Source organism: Stegodyphus dumicola, chromosome 9, assembly GCF_044657685.1.
Source record: "Stegodyphus dumicola isolate Sdum_Otavi_A_Nest chromosome 9, ASM4465768v1".
In the NCBI taxonomy this organism is placed as follows: Eukaryota; Metazoa; Arthropoda; class Arachnida; order Araneae; family Eresidae; genus Stegodyphus; species Stegodyphus dumicola.
Window position 1 is genome coordinate 28,811,562 of NC_140776.1, and position 16,159 is coordinate 28,827,720.

The 16,159-nt window shown below is 33.7% G+C and overlaps 1 protein-coding gene across 1 annotated transcript in view; it reads right to left on the bottom strand.

The window, feature by feature from the left end:
• Positions 1–8,615: 8,615 nt before the first annotated feature.
• LOC118188624 (solute carrier organic anion transporter family member 74D-like) overlaps positions 8,616–16,159 on the bottom strand; it is a 50,053-nt gene continuing 42,509 nt past the window's right edge. The window contains exon 9 of the mRNA XM_085823321.1: positions 8,616–8,796. Within this exon, the coding sequence (XP_085679447.1) occupies positions 8,726–8,796 (71 nt within the window). The 3' untranslated portion in view covers positions 8,616–8,725. The remainder of the gene's footprint in view (positions 8,797–16,159) is intronic.

The window sequence follows — 16,159 nt, forward strand, 5'->3', positions numbered from 1 at the left end:
TGTTTGCAATAATTAAAAACTGGCGGCATAACACAAACAGTTTATTGATATTGCTTTGCGTTTACCGATTTGTTCTTGCTTTTCGTGAAGTTCCTTTTCAGCGATATGGAAATGTGAAGCTTTCTATACAAGAAGGTAAGATTTTTTGTATTTTTCGTGTAATTTTTTAATGTGAGCGAAATATGTGTAGTTTGTTGATCATTATTGTATAAATGTATTTACTTCTTATTTAATTCATATTAGTGTGCCTCCAAATATAAAATTATATATGTAGTGGTCCGAAGTTCTAAGGGTTGACGACTAGGCGACCCTGAAACTCACATGTGATCATGATTGAATTTTGCTGTTTTAGAAGCGTTACTCTGCGTATACCCTTTGTGGAATTTTTTTGTATGCTTTGTATTTTTTTTGTATTCGTTTGTATGATGTTAAAAAAACACAGCATAAATGATTGAAATTCTTCAGCTTCTTTCCAGCAGACGATATCCAAATCACGTGGTTCTAACTAACTATGAGACGCGCTCAAAATGCGAAGGCAAAGCTGTATCACAATTCACAATTCTTCAAGTGAAAAAAAAAATCTGAAATGTTTCAGATTTTAAATTACGTCCAAAGGGGCGTTTTTTAACATTTTGTGTGTTACCTTTCTTTATTAAATATCATGTTCCTCGCACTTAAACCATAAGATCCAGTGCAACAGCAATATCGCAAAATAGTTTTAAAACGAGCATATCTTTAGAATTTCCGATACAGAGACTCACGCGCTGGAGATAAAAATGTTTTTTCTGCACAACGTTGCCATTGCTCGCTTTGAAATCCTTGAGTTTGTTAATCAAAAATTCGTCAAAGTTTTAAAAAATAGGAAATCGATCATAAAACAAATTTCAAATTTCAAATTTGGTCTTCCACATGCTCATATTCGTTGGAGGATTACGTTATTCAAAATTCGATGACTCTATGTACCGTTGTTTTATCACAATACGAGAAATATACATACATTTATGCAGATTTTTCATTATTTAATTTCTTCAAATATAATGCAGGACTCTAACATTTTGTGGCAACAGTTTGAAAAGTGAACCGACATTTACGAGTCCGACGCAAAATGCCAAAACGAAACTAATAGTCCTTCGGGATTCAAATCCCTTTGGACTAAAAAAATAAATAAAAAAAAATAAAATAAAAATAAAATAAAAATAAAAATTAAACAAAATCTGAATTGTTTCAGATTTTAAATTACGTCCAAAGAGGCGTTTTTAACATTTTGTGTGTTACCTTTCTTTATTAAATATCATGTTCCTCGCACTTAAACCATAAGATCCAGTGCAACAGCAATATCGCAAAATAGTTTTAAAACGAGCATATCTTTAGAATTTCCGATACAGAGACTCACGCGCTGGAGATAAAAATGTTTTTTCTGCACACAACGTTGCCATTGCTCGCTTTGAAATCCTTGAGTTTGTGAATCAAAAATTCGTCAAAGTTTTAAAAAATAGGAAATCGATCATAAAACAAATTTCAAATTTCAAATTTGGTCTTCCACATGCTCATATTCGTTGGAGGATTACGTTATTCAAAATTCGATGACTCTATGTACCGTTGTTTTATCACAATACGAGAAATATACATACATTTATGCAGATTTTTCATTATTTAATTTCTTCAAATATAATGCAGGACTCTAACATTTTGTGGCAACAGTTTGAAAAGTGAACCGACATTTATGAGTCCGACGCAAAATGCCAAAACGAAACTAATAGTCCTTCGGGATTCAAATCCCTTTGGACTAAAAAAAAAAAAAAACAAATCTGAAATGTTTCAGATTTTAAATTACGTCCAAAGGGGCGTTTTTTAACATTTTGTGTGTTACCTTTCTTTATTAAATATCATGTTCCTCGCACTTAAACCATAAGATCCAGTGCAACAGCAATATCGCAAAATAGTTTTAAAACGAGCATATCTTTAGAATTTCCGATACAGAGACTCACGCGCTGGAGATAAAAATGTTTTTTCTGCACAACGTTGCCATTGCTCGCTTTGAAATCCTTGAGTTTGTTAATCAAAAATTCGTCAAAGTTTTAAAAAATAGGAAATCGATCATAAAACAAATTTCAAATTTCAAATTTGGTCTTCCACATGCTCATATTCGTTGGAGGATTACGTTATTCAAAATTCGATGACTATGTACCGTTGTTTTATCACAATACGAGAAATATACATACATTTATGCAAATTTTTCATTATTTAATTTCTTCAAATATAATGCAGGACTCTAACATTTTGTGGCAACAGTTTGAAAAGTGAATCGAAATTTATGAGTCCGACGCAAAATGCCAAAACGAAACTAATAGTCCTTCGGGATTCAAATCCCTTTGGACTAAAAAACAGAAACAACTTGCACTTAAAAAGTTCCTTCACTTCCATTGGAATTCCTTTGGGTACACCGATCCTGCCGACTCCTTGTGATGTACCAGCTTTTGTCCGGAATAAATAGATTGGTGAAGAAATATAGATGTAGTCGTAGCTTAAATTATCAGACGATAAGTTTAAAAAATAAAGGATCCATTTATTATTAGTCAGGAGAAATAGCAGTTACAAAAATGATATTTCCGGAGTAAATAGAAAAGAATTAATAATAACTTTTTGTATGAAGTTTACTGCATCGTTGCATTAAAGAAAAGACCCCGATATTCCTTTGCGAGTCCTATTATAGCCTCTGGAAAGGCGGAGATTCAAAGAAATGACGTCCAGTTCGCTTTAAATATCTCTAGAACATTTTATAACTGTACGTGTAGAAAAAGGCGGGAAAAACAACTTGACTACGGGGAAATGAGGATTGCCTTCGCCGGTACTCGAACCACGGACCTCTCGAATACTCGCCGAGTTTGTTGATTACTACATACACCACGAATGCATGCTTGAATAAGTATTTTTAAAGCTATATCGTAAGGCTTCTAGAACGTTATTTCATTTTAAAATCAATGATTAGGGAGCACATTTTCGTTCCTTGTCAAACTGTCAATGGTGACAAAAATGTAAACTTTTGAATTCTCTAAATGTAAGAGAGGGATAAAACTTTTGCAGCAAATATTTTAAATATTAAATCACAGAGTACCATTGGCTAGATAATATAACATCAAAACTACTGCTGCAACGCTTCAAGGACGCCTTAATCTTACTTGATACATATAAAATTATCCCAAATGCAATAGCTTCGCATTATATTGTTCCTTCTTAACCTCCTATCGTGGTTCGTCCTTGATTCACTTTGATGCTTTCCTTGTTAACGTTTCTCCTACCATCCATTGCAGCAGGTGCTCAGTTTATTGTTCATTATCATCTTTTTAATAAAAGAATGAGTGAAAAGTATTTTGTCAGAAACCGGCCATCTATGTCAGTGTGAAATAATGGTAGTTTAAGGAGACGATGTGGGTACAAAGAGGTTGCTAAGAAAGATGGAGGGAAGAAGTCTAATGTATTTCAAAACAATTATTTGACATTAACGCGTCCTTTCGACTTCTAAAATATTATGGACTGGATTATTTATGGACATATTAAGTTATATAAATCAGGTCATTCAATTACCAATAGAAACTGATTAAAAGATTAAAATTTCCCTTTAGACGTATTATTCCAAGAAAACATAAAATTTTCCCAGCAGAAAGAGTCATAGTATATCAAAAGCAACTTTAAGCATGCATTCTAAGAAAGTGTTCGTTGTCAGGAAGACAATTCATTAAATCATTTGTATAATCCACAGCCACGTATCTTTATACAGAAAAAATTTCAAAACGTTTGGAAGCAGCGGCTTATCCTAAAATGGTTATTACAGCTTTATTTTGCTATTAAACAGAGAGACAGAGAAGCAGGGAATAATCAGAAATTATTGTTGCGTGCGTACGGGTTCGTTACGAAATGAATGCACAAGTCCGATGAAAAATGAACAAAAATTTATTATTATCACAACAAAAATGCTTAAATTTTCTCAAATTATCATGCAGTATTACAATATCTCACAGTAGTTATCTTTTAACTACTCAAATATCAAATAGAACGTAATTCAAAACAGCTAAAGAACGCTAATCCGCGAATTCGCTACAATCAACAACAGTAGTTTTCTAAACAACAACAAACTAAGCAACTACTACAAACTGAGATGTTTTCCTCCTTTTATAACATTTTAAAATCACGCGCTAGAATTTTCCAGTACTTTCTCGAAATTAAAAAGAGATATTTATTTATTTAATGCACGCGCTCTTGTATTTTTAATTTTCTGGCTTAGCTTTCTTCTTTTAATATACGTCACGCGCTGCACTGCGCGAGAAATAAAACCAATTAATTTATAATTGAACTAATATTAGCTTTTTAAATACCAAATTCGTAACACTGCCCCCTTCCCAAGGACTGCACGTCCCGGGCAGTACAATCCCTGGACAGGAAGCTAAATGTACAACTGTGGCATAAATGTATTAATAAGCATTACATTACAATAGTAAACAACATGAACAATAAATGCAATACATAAAACAAATCAAATGCTATCAAATTCAAATCAAATACTAAATGCAAATCAAATACTAAATACAAATCAAATCAAATACACATTTAAAAACAAAAAAGGACCATGGTCTGATACTATTTACAATTATTTACATTACGTACTATGGCCATAGTAATAAGCTAACCTGTCGTAAGAGTTCGAAGACTCACGGATCCGAACCACGACGTCATTCGTGTTCAGCACTGTATATGGACCATCCGAAGGTGACTGTAATTTAGGACTCAGTCCTTTTCGTTGAATTGGGTTCCACAATCACACCTTGTCTCCTTTGTTGGATCTCTGTCTAGTAGCTCTTGTGTCGCATCTGGTCTTCATTTTCTCCGTCGCCAAGTTGACTCGCTTTCGTGCAGAACGGTGCATCCCCTCAAACCGGGCCTGGGCATCTTGGATGTGTTCCTCAGGCGATGAAGGCGCATCCGTAGGGCGACTAAACAGGCGGTCACAAGGCAGACGAAGGTCTCGACCGAAGAGCTTCTGGGATGGAGAATAGCTGGTAGTCTTGAGTTTCTTTTCGACCCTGGTATGATTTCGGCAGCTTCCCGAGTTCGATCTTTCGGACAAGGCGTCGACATTTCCAGGCGAGGATCCCTTTTGAGGATGGATAGTCATGCCATCAGATGCTGAAAGCAGCTTATTGTTTTTGAAATCTAAGGAAAAATTGTATTTCCTTAAAAAGTCCAATCCGAGTATGCATGGATCTGTAATATCCGCCACATATGCCGTGTGATGGTAGGCGGCACTTCCAAACGTGATGTTTACGTTTAACTTCCCAGTTATGTCGATCTTGTCACCAGACGCAGTCTGAAGGGTAACACAGGATGGCGTCCAAATAAGTTTATCTTTAAACTGTTCAGCTAAATCTTTCCTAATGATGGTAACAATAGCTCCTGTGTCAATGATCATATTGCAAGGAACCCCATCGATATTCCCATTGATGGACAGTCCGTTATTGTTGCCACTCACTATAGAGATCTTAAGCGCTTTAAAACAGGGTTTTTCATTATCTGGCAACCTCCGTTCCTTGATATGGTCATTAATTTGTTTCCTGCGTCGTTGCTCAGAAATTGTCTCAATTTTCGTACCCTGGGGTGTTCTGCAATTCTTTCGTACGTGGCCTTCAGCTCCACAGTTCCAGCACTTTGGTTTCTTGTCAGTCCTTTTCCTTCCCGTGGCATTTAATTGTCTGTTTAAATCGTATGCCTTATTTTCCGTGCTCTGGGGAGTTCTGCAGTTCCTTCGTAGGTGGCCTTCAACACCGCAATTCCAGCACTTTAGGGTCGGTTTTGTTTTACCACTATTCCGTCTTAAAGCATTCACTGGTCTTGTCAACTCATCCGTTTTATTATCCGTGCCCTGGGGTGTTCTGCAATGCCGTCGTAGGTGACCTTCAGAACCACATCTCCAACATCTTACAGCCACTTTGTTCTCACTGCTACTCCGTATCGAAGCATCGACTTGTCTGGATTAATCATCTAATCGAGCCATCAATTGGTCCCCTGGGTCGTGGACTCGCACAGCTCTGACTGGGTAGCGATCTCTAAGAGTTGCCTGCTGGGCTGCCTCCAATTTCACGGCGTACAACAGAGCGCTTTTTGCATCCTTTACATCTGCCATTCGTAGGGCCTTCTGTATTTCGGGATCCCGGATCCCATCGATGAAATATTGCAGGGACAGGATTTCCCTTGTTTCTGTCGGGCACTCCGAAAAGGCGTGATGTGACAGCCTTTCAACATCCGTGGCGAGCTCCTGAAGTGATTCGGTGGGCTTCTGTTGACGGGATTTTAATTGAAGCCTGCTGTAGTCTTTTAAACATTTCTCGCCAAAGCGCAGCTCCAAGGCGCCGGACAGAGCTTCGAAATCTAACCTTTTGTTTTCGGGAAGCGTCTGCAGGATATCCGCTGCGTCTGCTCTCAGAGAAGCGGCGAGATGACAGGCCTTAGCTTGGGAATCCCATCCATTCGCATCCGCCACGATAGAAAACTGGGTCTTATACACTTGCCAGGATGTCTTCCCATCATATGTGGATAGCTTCAGAGATGGACGAGCAGGCATCGGTAAGAATTTAAAATCATCACTCTTACTCCCAGCCGTCGCTACGAATTTCTTTAAAGTTTCCAGTTCTTTGGCAACCGCACAAACCCGGTCATCAATTTGTTGTTCGATTTGTTTCTGAACGGAACAAACTCTTTCTTCTATTTCTTCTTTAACAAAAGAAACATTTTCCTCAATTTGTCCCACTTTATTCTCAACCACATCTATTCTGCCTTCCATAGCATCGAATTTGGTTTCTATTATGCAGGCAATTTCTCTTTTCATTTCGCATTGACTTTCTTCAATCTTGACTTGAACAGCTTTTATTTCTTCTTTAACAGATTCCTTAACAACTTTTATTTCGTCTTTAAAAGTTAATTCACCAGTTTGAATGGCCTTCATTTCTTCCTTAACGGATTCTTGGCCCAATTTCATCTCGCCTTTAATTTCTTCTTTAACGGAGTTGACGGCTCCTTCCATCTTTTCTTGGAAAGCAGCAAATGCAGTCATCATTTGCCTGAATTGTTCTTCCATCGCTCTTGTTATTGGCATTCAAATCCCACCGCTGCCACCAAAAATTGTTGCGTGCGTACGGGTTCGTTACGAAATGAATGCACAAGTCCGATGAAAAATGAACAAAAATTTATTATTATCACAACAAAAATGCTTAAATTTTCTCAAATTATCATGCAGTATTACAATATCTCACAGTAGTTATCTTTTAACTACTCAAATATCCAATAGAACGTAATTCAAAACAGCTAAAGAACGCTAATCCGCGAATTCGCTACAATCAACAACAGTAGTTTTCTAAACAACAACAAACTAAGCAACTAGTACAAACTGAGATGTTTTCCTCCTTTTATAACATTTTAAAATCACGCGCTAGAATTTTCCAGTACTTTCTCGAAATCAAAAAGAGATATTTATTTATTTAATGCACGCGCTCTTGTATTTTTAATTTTCTGGCTTAGCTTTCTTCTTTTAATATACGTCACGCGCTGCACTGCGCGAGAAATAAAACCAATTAATTTATAATTGAACTAATATTAGCTTTTTAAATACCAAATTCGTAACATTATATAAATGATGTAGTGAATATTCGAGGTTGCAGATATACACTTTAATCTTTATGCACACAAAAACTAGCAATAATTACGGAAAATTATTATTTCTTCTTCTGTTTCAAAATTTAACCTGTTCTGTTAACTTAATTAATACTTACTTAATTAATACTCTGTTAACTTAATTAATACTCTTTACTTAATTAATATCATGTTTTTCGCAGTTATACAAAATTCAATTCAACTGCAATATCACAAAATAATTTTAAAAGAGGAAATCTCTAGAATTTCCGACACGCTGTCTCGTGCGCTAAGATTTAAAAAAAAAAAAAAAAAAAAAAAAAAAAAAATTCGTACAATGTTGCCATTATTCTCTTCGAAATCGTTGAGTTTCTTAAGAAAACGTTCATAAGTGATTTACAAAATATGAAATAGATAGTAAAAAAATTCCAAATTCCGAGTTTGGGCTTCCATATGCCCATACTCGGTTGGAGACGTACGTCATTCAAAATCTGCTGGCTCTAAGTACCGTTGTTTTACCGCAATGCGAGAAACATACGTACATTTTCGCAGATTTTTCATTATTTAATTTCTTTAAATATAACACGCGGCAATAATATTTGGCGGCAACAATTTGAATAATGAAGCGCCACGAAATGGTAAACGAAATTAATAGCCCTTCTAGACTAACGCCCGTTGGACTAATAAATTTCGTCACGTGTGGTTATAATGAGCAATCGGACTTTTTCAAAGATAAGATTATTATCATGATAACTGTTTTGTGCAATATGAGTAGAAAACAGAAAATGTAACTCAGCTTAAAAATTAAGACAGATATTAATAAAATATCTGACTAACCGCAGTTTCGGCGGATTGCATTGTATTATAGCAAAGCACTGGATATCTGTCTGCTTAGATGCTACTGTTGCCTTCCTGGAGTACTTTCTAAGGAGAGCTAGCTTGTATCCACACTGCAAACGGTGAGAATCATGAAGGCTTTCATACAGCCTGGCTCGTTCACCGGAATTTAAGACCTGGTCTCACTACTAGTCGTTGCTTAGTGACTTGATCACTCGGCTGCAGCTGGGCCAATTTCTCTGAGCAGAAACGGATGTATCGTTGGCTGAAATCGGAGCGCTTCTGCGAAAGAAAAGAATTATCAAGCTATCTGCTGCTTTTTGGGGGAACTTTGTAAGAGATAGCTCATTTTCATGGAGAAAGTTACGAAAACTCGCATGCAGCCAGCCCATTCTCCGGGATTAGAATCCCAGCCAAACTGTCAGAGTTCAGCGATCTTACTGTTTGACCACTAGTGAGAAAATCTTTTTAACTAAAATTTTGCGAATAAAAGGAAATTTCGTGTAATAATTTAATACTGCAAATATTAATATCTTTTGATGCAACTAGTTCTTAGATCTTTGAACATTGCAATATTATAACAACAACGTAAAATATTAATATTAATCTTTAAAAAGTTAAAATTAAAGAAAGAGCAAAAAAGTTCGAAATATTCTTTCTTATTTCTAATTACATAATTCAGTATGTTAAGAATTAGCCCGTAATAAATAGGGATGAAATTCAAAGCAGATAACATAATCCGTTTGCTTTTCCCTCAAGTTGAATATTGACATGAAAGAAAAATAGGTTAAATTCAATGAATTAGACGTAAGTTCTCAGTTTTCCGAGGTTCGTCATCAATGATTATCAATAATATCATTACTGATAGAAGACAAAGAAGCTATGCACGTCTTCCAAGATAAATATAATAACCTAGGAAATAATTTTTTTTTCAAGATTTCATCAACAAACTGAAACTAAATGAATAGAGTTTGATACAGATAATGAGTCGGATAAAGGAATAAATATCAAATACAGCAAGGCTAAGATCAGGTCGATTAGGTTTAAGAAGCAAGTAAATTTTCTTGAAAAGTACTAGGTGCGTGAGTTAAATACGTGAAAGGTAAACTGCATGTTTACTTTGCCCCCCGCCCCCAAATTCTGAGAGCTGTCAGACTTTATGTTACGACCAAAGGGGCTTTTTGTTTTTCATTTACATACAAATACACATTTCTAGAGCATTTGGGCCAATGTTCCTTTGGGCTAAAAATATTTAAAAACATCCTACCTCTAGAATTTTTTATCTCGCGCGAGATGAAAACGTTTTTTCCGTTCAGTGTTGCCGTTGCTCGCTCTGAAATCGTTGAGTTAATAAAAAATTCGTTAATGTTTACAAAATGTGAAATACAAAATAAAACAAATTCGAAATTCGGGCTTCCAGGTGTCCATATTCGTGTGGAGGACTACATTATTCAAAATGTGATCACTCTAAGTACCGTTGTTTATCACAATGCGAAAAACGTGCATACATTCATGCAAATTCTTTTTTACTTAATTTCTTTAATAATATTTGGTGGAAACAGTTTGAAATGTGATTCAGACTTTTATAGTGATTAAACGCAAAATTGCGTTTTGCGACTAATAGTCCTTCTGGGATAACGCTTCTTTGGGTTAAAAAAAGGAACAGTTCTGTATCTTCCGTATATTGGGCCAATTGACAAAATTTAACTTACGTTTTTCATGTCTCGAAAGTGCAACTTAGGATATATTTTAGATTTATATACAGCATTGTTCTAACTTAGTTATTCGGACACAAAATCTGACATTTTCTGAAATGACACACATATTTTTAAATATCTCTGCATTCACAAATATGGCAGGTTGCGTTAACATTTGTAGTTTTTATACATTCGCTAATATTGTTGCGTGCGTACAGGTTTGTAATAGATTGAATGTACAAGTCTGATAAAACGTTAATAAAATTTATTCTTATCACAAGTAATAAATCAACATGCGGAAATTTTCTTTCACAGATATTCGTACAATATCACAATATCACACAGTAGGTATATTTTAAATTACTAAAACGTTAAATAGAACTCAGTCCAAAGTGCAGAGAAAGCTAATCCGATCTCACCGCGAATTCGCTGAAATCAACAGCTTAGTAAACAACTAATAAACAACAGAACTAAAATGTTTTGCTCCGGCTTTTATAAGCTTTTTAATCATGCACAAGAGCAATCTGGTATTTTCTCGGATTTTTCTGGAAAGCAAAAGAGAAATATTTCGAGATATCTATTTATTAAATGTTAAATGCGCGTGCTCCTGTATTTTTACTTTTTAGGCTTAGTTTTCTCTTAAAACTCATCACGCGCTACCTTGCACGGGAAAATAAACCAATTTTATTTATAATTCTACAAAAAATATCAAATTAAATACAAAATCCGTAACAATATAACTAAGTAAAGATGTTTGGCACTTGCAGACACTATTTCGTTTGAATCCTTTGTATTTCAGTCTGCCTTTCGAAATAGGCATAGTTATAGAATATCCGAACAGGAGCATATGCACTTATTGACATTATATGACTTACTGACATCAACACCGTCCTTATATATTGACCACCATATGCCGCAGAACAAAAAGACCAAACCAATGAGAATACGAAGAATATGCCTACTGACAAGAAATAAATTTGTTGCATGCGAGAAGTTTAAAATAGATGAAGACAGAAAACTACTAAAATTCTGGATTTTTTGTACACTGACACATCTTCAGTAATATCCTGAGTTTCCGAAGTTACCAAGCAATACTGAAGTCGCTTTCCAGCGAAGATATCTTTTCTAAGAATGATTTTGCTAACTGATCCTTTCTTTTTTAACTTCTTTGTACAAAGCAAAGGAAGTATCGTAATCATGAAAAATTTTGGGTATCATATTTCAAAGAAAATATCCATTTTGACCTCTATCGAATGCAATTTAACGATGTTTTTGCCTGAAATATGTACGTAAGGGCAAAAGTAAGGTCACTTTTCCCCAAAAAAATTATAAAACTTATTTAAAATGGATTCAGGAGAGATTTTGTCTTAGCGTCTGTACGTACGTACGTATGTATCTATCTCGCAAAACTCAAAAACGAGTAGCCTCAGAACGTTGAGATTTTGTATATATGACTACTATAGCATGTAGTTGTGCATCTCGCGTTTTAGTGGCAATCGGCCCCACCAAAAGTAAATATGAGGTTTGGTTTGTTTTATTAGATTACGGTAAAGCACTCGAGGGCTATCTGCCTTAAGGGAGGGATGTCTTCGTGGAGGACGTTTTAAGGGAACTGGCTCGTATACACGTTACACATGGGGAAAACCACGAAAACACCCATGCAGCCAGCCCGTTTTCGCGGGATTCGAACCTCAGACCGAACTACCACTGTTCAGCGACGTTACCGTTCGGCCGCTGGTGGGACCAGAGAGAGTGGTGGGTTCGTATATATATACCCACTCTGTTGCTCGGCTCCGTGAGCTTAGTATTTTTATATTTATATGTTCGTAAATTGTGCATTTTGTGCTTAAAAAAATTATTGAATTATGTTGTTCTTATCATTCGGTTAAGGTTTATAGTTAACCTGCATGCAATATTTGTATAATAATGAATATTTTAAAAGATATTTAAGAGCGACTAAGCCTAATTTTTTTACCATAGCAGCCATATTTTTTTACATTTGAGACTTAGCAGAATAGTGGGTTTATTGCTAATCTAAGGAAACTAAGCTTCGCAACAACAAAAATAACGTCTTCTTTTATTGTTACGAATTTAATCATGCTTAATCCAATCTGGAATTATCATTTAAGTTATTAAATTATCCCATATATTGACACAGCATAGCGTCCACAACAAATAAAGTCAGTTTCTACGCCTTCAGTATCTTTTTGCCGAGTGAGACCAAAATCAAACTTTCATTTTTGTGCACCGAAAAATCTGCCTTCTTGCCCGCTGGCCGAATTGCTGGTTTTTGTGTAGGAACTCTAATTTTAATTGCAAAAATTGTTCTTTAAATTGTTTTAACTGTATTTTATGTTTTAGAATTTTCTATATTTTTCAATTTTTAATAAAGAAATTTTGAGGTTTTATGTATTTTTGCTATGTCGCGAAGTGAGAACCGAATTAATCGAATGAGAAATATATCTGTAATGAAATTCGAGGAAATAAGTTTAAATGAAATGGAGGAAAAAATACGTACAGTTTAAAAAGGCTGTACAAGGAAGTCATGTGGTGCCCGGATCAGAATTTTTCACTTCTAAAATACTGCTAACATTGACAGCGAAAATTTAAATACGTCATCATTATGGTAGTTAATAATAAAATAAAAATAGAGTTCGAAATTGGAGTCAGATTTAGCTAGACTTTACCTAGGAAATCAAAGGTAATTTTTTATTTGAGAAAAATTAAGAGGTCATTGGAATAAAAGAGCTTAAAATAGTTTTAGTTCATGTGTCCTCATTTCTATGCTTTATCTGTTACTGTTTTCAGAAGGTTATGCAAGAACACTAGGTTTCTTTGAGCAAGAAACATGAAATCTCAGCTCTGTTCTGGTCGGGATAGGATCCAAAGAAAGGGAGTTTGGAAATGGCATCATTTTATCTTTCAAAAGGACTTACGATATCGTGCAGTTTACAGTTACTACTTTTAGGTACGACTTTAATTCTAGGATGTGCAACTCAGATAGAAAAGGCTATTTTTACTGTTAAGGAAAAGCGAATGTGTTCCTGAAAAAGAATAAGATTCCGACGAGTTTCTAAACATATGGCAAATAATGCGAAACCTAGAATTTCCTATGCAACCCAGCAGAAAATGGATGACACTCGTAAACCTCTAGATTAAATTTTAGATATTATTTAAAATTTACAGAAAGAATTACAAAAAGTTATGACACAAATTTTTCTTGTCATTCCTAACTGTATTATTTTAGAAATAAATGACAAGACTTTCTGAATTTGTTCATTAAAACGAACGAAATCGAATTAATAAATGAGCATTTAACATATATGCTTAAAATTATATTAACTGGAATTAGAAAACGAAAGCTGTATCGCCTGTTTATTTTTCTGCTTTTGAATAAAACTTTTATTCAAATTTCAATTGTCACGTGGAATGCATTAATTTTATTTTTTGAAATAAAAATGTTTCGTGTGTTCCTAATATCAAGAAGAGGTAAGTAATATACGATTTAGAAGAATTAACATTTAAAATATTAAATTCTACTTTATATATTATTTTGCATTTACTAATTTTACATAATTCCTGTTCATTATGAAGATATCAACATATATTCTCCAGTACCGGAATTTAGTTTGTTTACATTTTACGAAAAGAGAATTAAATTTGAGGGAAATAGTGTAAAAACAGATATAATATTTAAATAAAATAAAATTTGAAAGTTTACAGACTTTATTTTATGCCAATACGGGCGTTTTTTCATTTACAGGCACATACACATTTCGAGAGCACTTGGGCTAATGCCACTTTGAGCTAAAAATATTTAAAAACAGCATTATCTTCAGAATTTTCAATAGACAGCTTCGTTCGCTGGAGACAAAAATGTTTTTTTTCGTACAGTGTTGCCATTGATAGCTTTGAAATTGTTAAGGTTTTTTTTATCAAACATTCGCTACAGCTTTACAAAATATGAGATAGATAATAAAACAAATTCCATATTCCAAATTAGGCCTTCTAGGTGCCCATATTCGGATGGGGGACTATGTTTTCAAAATTAGATGATTTGATGATTAGGTACTTTTCACAATGCGAAAAACATGCTTATTCTTCATTATTTAGTTTCTTTAAATATAATTCAGGGTGATAATATTTGGTGGCAACAATTTGGAAAGTAATATATCGCATTTAAGTTATTCAACGCAAAGTACCGTTTCGAGATTAATAGCCCTTCTGGGCTAACTCGCATTTGGAATAAAAATGTACACAGAAAAAGCAGGTTGAGTGTTATATTTTTTTTCATTGTACAGATTTAGTTTTATCCGGCAGCAAAAGTTCATATTATTAAAAAATATTTGATAAATATTTATATAATTTCTATGTTTTAAAATTTTTTATGATTTTAAGTTTTTAAATATTTTTTAAAACTTAAAAATGTGTTTGATTGTAACCTGAAATTTGCAAGGGCCACGTTTTCTTTTCTGGTTGTGTATTATGACCGTTTGGATGGTAAATAGAGGATCTAAACGTATTTAAAACGCTTATCGGTATAAGCATATTCAAATATACGATTATATATTTTACTGATTCTGATATTTATGCACTTATCAGTTAGGTATAATGTTTATGCATTGTTCTGATGTTTATAATTTCCGCTTAAAATGAAACCTTAAAAATCAGTTACGATTGCTTAGATTTCAGTAAAGGATTTAATTGTGTAATTTTAAGAGTAAATTTTTTTCAGGTAAAGCAGAAACAATACCTCATTTCCAAATGATTGGCCACTGTACGTAACACATTAAAATTTCAATTAAAAAAATGTTCGATGTGCTAAAATGAAAAAATGTGAGGTTTCCTATTAGGAATAAATTTAACAGAAACAAAATTCCCAGGGGAGGAGAACTGAACTTGAGTGTTATGTGTTCAGAACAAAATTTTGTTGAATATCTGTGAAATGAAAGGTCAAGTAAGTTATCGCTGAATCTAAAATGATATACAGAAAAAAAAAAAAAAAAAAAAAAATCACTTTACAAAATGAACGTTAACGTAAGAACGCACTAACGCACTATCAAATAATATACGTTTATACGATATAGAAATAAAAACATTAGTCACAATAAACAACGTGTACAACTCTGAAATATGTGTATTAATATGAAAGTTTCAAAACTGCTTTGTTCTAAGAAAAGCATATAATTTTTAAAAACTGTAAACATAATCTGTTAACGGTTTTTAATAATTACATTACTATTAAAATAAATATTAAAACTGTAAATTTTAGCTCAATAACATTTATGAATTTCAAATACACAAGGCAAAATATACTATTACACAAATTAAAATTAAAATTTAATTTCTAAAATTTTAGTTGCTGTCTATCTTTAATTATGATATGGATATTCGTATCTAAAAAGACTAGATTTTCAAGAAAAGAATTTCCAAAGGGTAATTTGGTATAATATAACAGAATCAGTAATTTGCCATAAAACAAATTCTTTTGATTAAAGTTCGATATTTCAGTTTGAACGTTCCATAACAGTAAATGCTAAATTTAAATGTTATACTTCGTAGTTTCGTAGAAAGTATTTTCAAAATGTGTTCTTTCAGTACGAAATACTTTGTAAATACTTCAGAACATTCATTAATTTCAAAAGGATTAGTATGGGATGTCCACGTATTTTTATATAATTCGGTTTACAAAGATTCATTTAAAAATGAGGAAGTAGAAATATATCTTTCAAGATAAATTTTAAAAATAAGCCAAAGACATTTAAAATGCAAAAAGTTTATTAAAAACATGCATCTCAATTTATGCATTAAAAATTGTAAACATTTCTTTGTAATAAAGGCATGAGTAGAACAATGAATACCTAAACACAAAACCTGAAAACATTTAATAAACATTTAAAATATATACATAGATAATTTCTTTTTGATAATGTTCTCAATTTCTTAAT